Source organism: Anopheles merus, unplaced genomic scaffold (assembly GCF_017562075.2).
Source record: "Anopheles merus strain MAF unplaced genomic scaffold, AmerM5.1 LNR4000508, whole genome shotgun sequence".
Lineage (NCBI taxonomy): Eukaryota > Metazoa > Arthropoda > Insecta > Diptera > Culicidae > Anopheles > Anopheles merus.
Window position 1 is genome coordinate 27,158 of NW_024428088.1, and position 6,000 is coordinate 33,157.

General features: G+C 39.7%; 1 protein-coding gene across 1 annotated transcript in view; it reads left to right on the forward strand.

Moving 5' to 3' along the window:
* LOC121602561 (rho GTPase-activating protein 26-like) overlaps nucleotides 1–5,729 on the forward strand; it is a 28,486-nt gene extending 22,757 nt beyond the window's left edge. Inside the window, exons 2-7 of the mRNA XM_041931325.1 lie at nucleotides 3,356–3,473; nucleotides 3,533–3,630; nucleotides 4,382–4,505; nucleotides 5,075–5,172; nucleotides 5,245–5,424; nucleotides 5,490–5,729. Coding sequence (XP_041787259.1) covers nucleotides 3,374–3,473; nucleotides 3,533–3,630; nucleotides 4,382–4,505; nucleotides 5,075–5,172; nucleotides 5,245–5,424; nucleotides 5,490–5,714 — 825 coding nt within the window. The 5' untranslated portion in view covers nucleotides 3,356–3,373 and the 3' untranslated portion in view covers nucleotides 5,715–5,729. The remainder of the gene's footprint in view (nucleotides 1–3,355; nucleotides 3,474–3,532; nucleotides 3,631–4,381; nucleotides 4,506–5,074; nucleotides 5,173–5,244; nucleotides 5,425–5,489) is intronic.
* The last annotated feature ends 271 nt before the right edge of the window (nucleotides 5,730–6,000 follow it).

The window sequence follows — 6,000 nt, forward strand, 5'->3', positions numbered from 1 at the left end:
TCCTCTGTTCCCGTTCCCACATCAATTCCTGACCCGGCCTCCCCTAGCCAAAATGCTGGAAGGTTGTGCAACAGGGCTAATACTGAGCCTATACGCTGTTCCCAATCAGAAAATTGGGGCGTTTTTGCTAAAATAGCCCTGTGCTTCACGGTGTCCCTGATAAACAGCATGAGCTCATGTTTTGCTTTTTGCAATGGGCCCATGGGCTTGGAATCGGCTGGATATGCAGTTGCAAAAAATTTCCTGTCGTATATTTGCCCTGCCTTGGAACCCTCCCCTTGGCTGTCTTACGCGATCTGCGGGAGAACAGATACCCTTTTTGCTTTTCCCTCCACCTCTACCGAAGAAGCTCTTCGTAAGGCTGGTGCCATCGCCTTTGAGGCCATCAGCTGGTTAGTTGATGCCCGTCTACCAAAGCTGGTGGCCGAAGCCTTAGACGGGGACATCGTTCCCAGTGAGCTACGGCGGGTGGAATATCTACTGGTTCCTGCTTTCGAGGGACTATTTCTACGAGCTAAAGTGGAGCGTGTATTCATCACCATTTTTGTACCGTTAATTTCTATGGTTTATTTCTATGGAGTTATTTATGACTGTCTACTGATTTTCTAAAGGGACTGGCAAAATTTTAATTAATTGATTGAATTATTTAGGCTACTTTGGGATAATGTAACTACGAGGTGTTAAATAAGCGAGATTTTTATGTTAAATGATTATAATTAAGACGGAAAATTAAGCTAATTGTCGGGTTTTGACGCGAGATGTCAATAGATTTCGCGCTGTATATAAACTGTCAATAGTTTTTACAATCGTACAATCGCTTTCAATGAGTCATAAACATTAGATATTAAGGCTGGAAATAGACGAACTGGGATCGTCGCGGTACCGCGAAATTCGCGCCTTGTTTATAACAGTTGTAGAACAGTTGAGCTGTCAAATCTTCTGCGCCTCTAATCGCGCCTGCTGTTTCGCAGAGATACCCAACTTTGGTATTGCTGAGATTTTCGCGGTAGCGAGTACCGATTATTTTTACTTTTTCTGGTGGGTTTGTGTGAAAACTCATGTCGAGAAACGAGTTTTGTATTTTATTTTGCATGAACTATGTGAAATAAATAATTTGATTCGCAAGTTGATTAAAAAAATAATCTTAGCACATTCAATCGTCACCAGATCTCGAATGGTTCGATACACGAACCGCGATTATCTCGCCTACCTGTCAGATTTTATAACAGAATTGACAGCTCAAGTCATACGCGATTTTCGGGGTACCGCGACGACCTCGGTTCGTCTATTTCCAGCCTAACATTTTTATGGTGGCATGGTTATGAAAAAAAAAACAGAAGTGGATCCAATCGAACATCAAAAAAATTAACATTCTAAGGTCGCAGCCGTGCAGATCCGTACGGAACAATTCGGAGCCGACTGAAGCCTTTACTTGGCAGTCGGAGGCATTGAGATTGTCAAAATCGGTGAGACCGACCAGAGCCATTTCTGACTGCAAACTAGCCGTGCGACTACCGATGACTTCAACGGTTTCGAATGGCTCTGGACGGCTCTATAGGCTTCGGACGGCAACGAGCGGATCTGTTGGTTTGATTTAACCGGAATCGGAGTCGGAAAAGCTAAGATCGGAAATGGTTTTGAGCCGTGGATGCGATTCCGATAATCTATCACTAGTTGTTACGAAGTTTCCAAGTGTGTGTATCAAGTTATTTTCATTCCTATTTCGTTTCTAGACAGTTGACACAAATCTGTTTTTCCATATAAAATGTGCAATTGATTCTGCACAAAATTATGCTAATATTCAGAATTGAATCGAAACATAATACGACTGAGTTTGCATTCGATATAATGTTTCTTAAGGGTTTCGGTTGTTCTGTACGTACGTGTAGAATAAGTTTGTTAGATGTTATGGGTACATTAATGTTAATTTCGAAGAATATAGCGACAAAATGACTATTCTTCTCTAAACATTTGAATACACTTCGACAGATTTTTGATTTGCAGTGCTTTAAGCAATTCTCAAAATATTAATGCGGGCCGCATTCAAAATCGACGCGGGTCGCCTGTTTGACACACCTGGTTTTGACAATTCTTGATGAGTTCATTGACTTTCAAGTCGTATATCGAATACGTACGAAAACTGATCCTAACTGATCCGGACTAATTCGGACTGATCTGGACAGATCCGGAGTGATCCTGAGTGATCCTGAGTGATCCGGAGTGATCCTGAGTGATCCGGAGTGATCCGGAGTGATCCGGAGTGATCCGGAAGGATCCGGAGTGATTCGGAGTGATCCGGAAGGATCCGGAGTGATCCGGAAGGATCCGGAGTGATCCGGAGTGATCCGGAGTGATCCGGAGTGATCCGGAGTGATCCGGAGTGATCCGGAGTGATCCGGAGTGATCCGGAGTGATCCGGAGTGATCCGGAGTGATCCGGAGTGATCCGGAGTGATCCGGAGTGATCCGGAGTGATCCGGAGTGATCCGGAGTGATCTGGAGTGATCCGGAATGATCTGAAGTGATCCGGAGTGATCCGGAGTGATCCGGAGAGATCCGGAGAGATCCGGAGAGATCCGGAGAGATCCGGAGAGATCCGGAGAGATCCGGAGTGATACGGAGTGATCTGGAGTGATCCGGAGTGATCCGGACTCGGAGTCGATGAGTCCGAGGGTTGTCCCGTGCGCACAGCCCCCCCCCCCCCGCTAAACAGTCCGGAATAACTCCGAGTCCAACTCCGAGGGGTGCCGGAGTCGGATCATTCCGATTCCGGAAAAAAATTGTATTTATCCATCACTAACTTGTATATAGGGGTAGATGATGCCGAGATTCCAAGCACAAGCTATTGCTCGTGCTATCCCATGCTATCGAATTGCTATCCCATACCTAAATTAAAGTTTGATTAATCTCGTTTCCTAGTCGTGCACCTCCATTCGTGACCAGTTAAGCTGCAATTCCGTCGGTTCCGGGCGCCTTGTTATTTTTCAGCCGACGGATAGCCTTTTGTGTTTCTTCTATGCTAGGTAGCAGTAGCATGACATTACCTGTTAGTGGACTCGCTTACTACTACTATTTTCGGTTCATGAATAAGACGTTAAATCATTGATTGCCGTCAAAATTTCAATGTAATGTGGTTTACCCATTGAGATACATAGCAAAATCCTTAACAGAGCCATTTTGCCCCACTTTCCCCTATAGTTAAATTGAGATATTTTGGAGAGAATGACGCGAGTGAGAGAGTTTGCTATGCGTAGAGCGAACCGTACCGGTTTCCCGTTAAGAAAAACAACAAAATTCTAATTGAATAATATAAACATTTTCAACATTTTTATGTATACGCTTTCTTTTGATTTTAGGCCGATGCTTCTTTGGGGATGTTGGAAAGAGAATACTTACGAGAATCTTTGAGCTACGTTTTAAGCATACAAGAAGTGCAAGAACGAATAAAATTTGAATTTGTGGAAATAATACTAAGTGAGTATAATATTTAAAAAATGTGACGGTCAAATATTTTTTTTTATATACTATTTTAGGATTCATATCAGATTGGCTTGTCTTCTATCACCTTGGACATGAGGTTGCTGAAGATGCCAAGGAATATTTATCTGATCTTCAACTAAAGGTTCAGAAAGTAGGTATTATTCACATATACGAAATACAGTGGAATTCCGTTTTTTCGGGTAAATTTTATTCGTGTTACTCGAAAATGATAATTCAATACAAAAGTGTCATGATGTGCCGAGAAGAAGGTTTGAATGAACAGGTCATAAGATCATAATAATATGACGAAAAACACTGAAAACACAACTCATTTGAATTATTTTCCTGAACCATTTGTTAGTCTCCTGATGTACCAAAAATTAAAAAAAAAATATTAAAAAAATCAGGTTTTGATTATAGACTATGTATTGAATTCCAGAACATAATACTTAATTGATATTATCACAATTTTTACTAATAAAAACCACATGTGTCGCATGTGACCGTATATGAAGATACATTAAGTACTATACTTACGTTGATAAAACATTTTCATAACCCTTCGTCCCCCATCCTTTACCCTACTCACGTATATATGTATTCATGTTAAACAAAACGTAGGATAACGGTCATATTCTCATCCAACAAAATAAACGACTTTATTAATCGGTATAATTATTCAGAATCCAAAAAATAACTACATTTTTACATATTTTATTCAAAATCAATACAACAATCTATGGAATTCAACAACTTCAAATCAGTGTAAAAAACATATGGACATATTATCTGTTCTAAAAGAGTATCTTTGCGAGATAAAATCCCGATGAGGCCGGATAAGCGGTGTTCCACAGTACATCGATTTTATGCATTAGGTGATACTAATGATGCATTCTTTCAAGACTCGCGAAAATTTTGATGAAACTCGACAAAAAGCCCAGGAATTGAAAAATAAATACATGGACAGTAAATTGAAACCCGATAGTGAATACGCAAAGCAGGGTTATCTGTATCTAATGGAAAAAAGTAAGTGGCATTTATTTGACTACTGTAAAACATCGATTTTCTGGGATTATATTATCTGCGAACTAAATAATGGCAATGAGGCAATCATCGATGAGACTTACAGGGTTTTCGAGGATTATATAGACATGTTCAGCGAGTTGTAGATTCGTTCAAGCATAAAACAGACACTTTCAGCGAGATATAGAATTGTTCGGAAGTAGGCGTTGACATGTTCGGTTATACTGTAGAGATGTCACTTTCGTAACCCTTGGACTGCAACTTGCATCATTCTCATCAGGAGGTAAACAAACGGTTTTCGAAAAAATATGCTTTTTTTCAACTAATTCATGTATTAAACAGCTTGGGGAATTATTATTAGCTACTTTTAGGACATTTAAGAATGAAAAAATAATTCTATATCTCGCTGAAAGAGTCTATTATATGCCTGAACGAATCTACAACTCGCTGAACATGTCTATATAATCCTCGAAAACCCTGTATATGTGTTTTATGATGGAATGTTCTTATCAGTCTTTACTCATTTATATTTATACTTCATCATCTGTTCATTTAAAATTTATTTGTCATAGAATTTACCGTCATTACGTGGTCAAAATTTTACTGCACGTACAAAAAACAAACCAAGGAATTTTCCATGTTACAATACAACCAAATGTCCGGACGAGCAGTAAGTATAAAACAAAATTTGTTTTGTGTATGTCATATTGACCTAATATTTTTTTTTCTTTTTTTAACGCAGCAACAAATTATTCCCGAAACATTAACAGTTGCTTCTTGCACAAAAAAGTTATCAGAATTTGAAAAACGTTATTGTTTTGATGTTACTTTCAATGAAAAGAACACTATTACATATACATTCCAGGCACTCAGTGAGGATGATATTAAAGCATGGATAGATGCAATGGATGGCAAAGAATCAGTAAGTATCCACTACTATTACTGTAAAAGAGTATCTATTTTAATAAAGGTAACCATTACAAACAGATCAATTTAACATTATCAACAAAATGTAGTGAAGATAGCACGCTCGACGATGTAGGATTTGCCTTTGTTAAAAAATGCATTGATATTCTTGAGCAACGAGGGCTCGAGGAAGAGGTAAGTACATTATATTTATTTTTTGAGTTTGGCGTTTGGCGATCTTGTACAGCGTTACTATATTCAAAGGAGATAATAGGCGGGCTGATAATTCTATGGCCTAGCACATAGATAGCACAAGTAGAAATTAATCCTTTTTGTTATTTTATATCAGCAAACAAGGCAAAAAAAACTAGGCTTGATGATGAGTTTTCTAATACTACCTCAGCACAATTATTATTAAAGTTCACTTACTTACTTATCCGGCGCTACAATCGCTTTGTGGTGTTGGCCTGCCTCCGGAGTGTCCGAAACCGCTCACGGTCTCGCGCCTTCGTCTGCCAGTCCGTTATCCCGGCCTTAATGGCGGACGCCTCCACGCCATCTTGCCACCTCAATTTGGGCCTACCACGCCTCC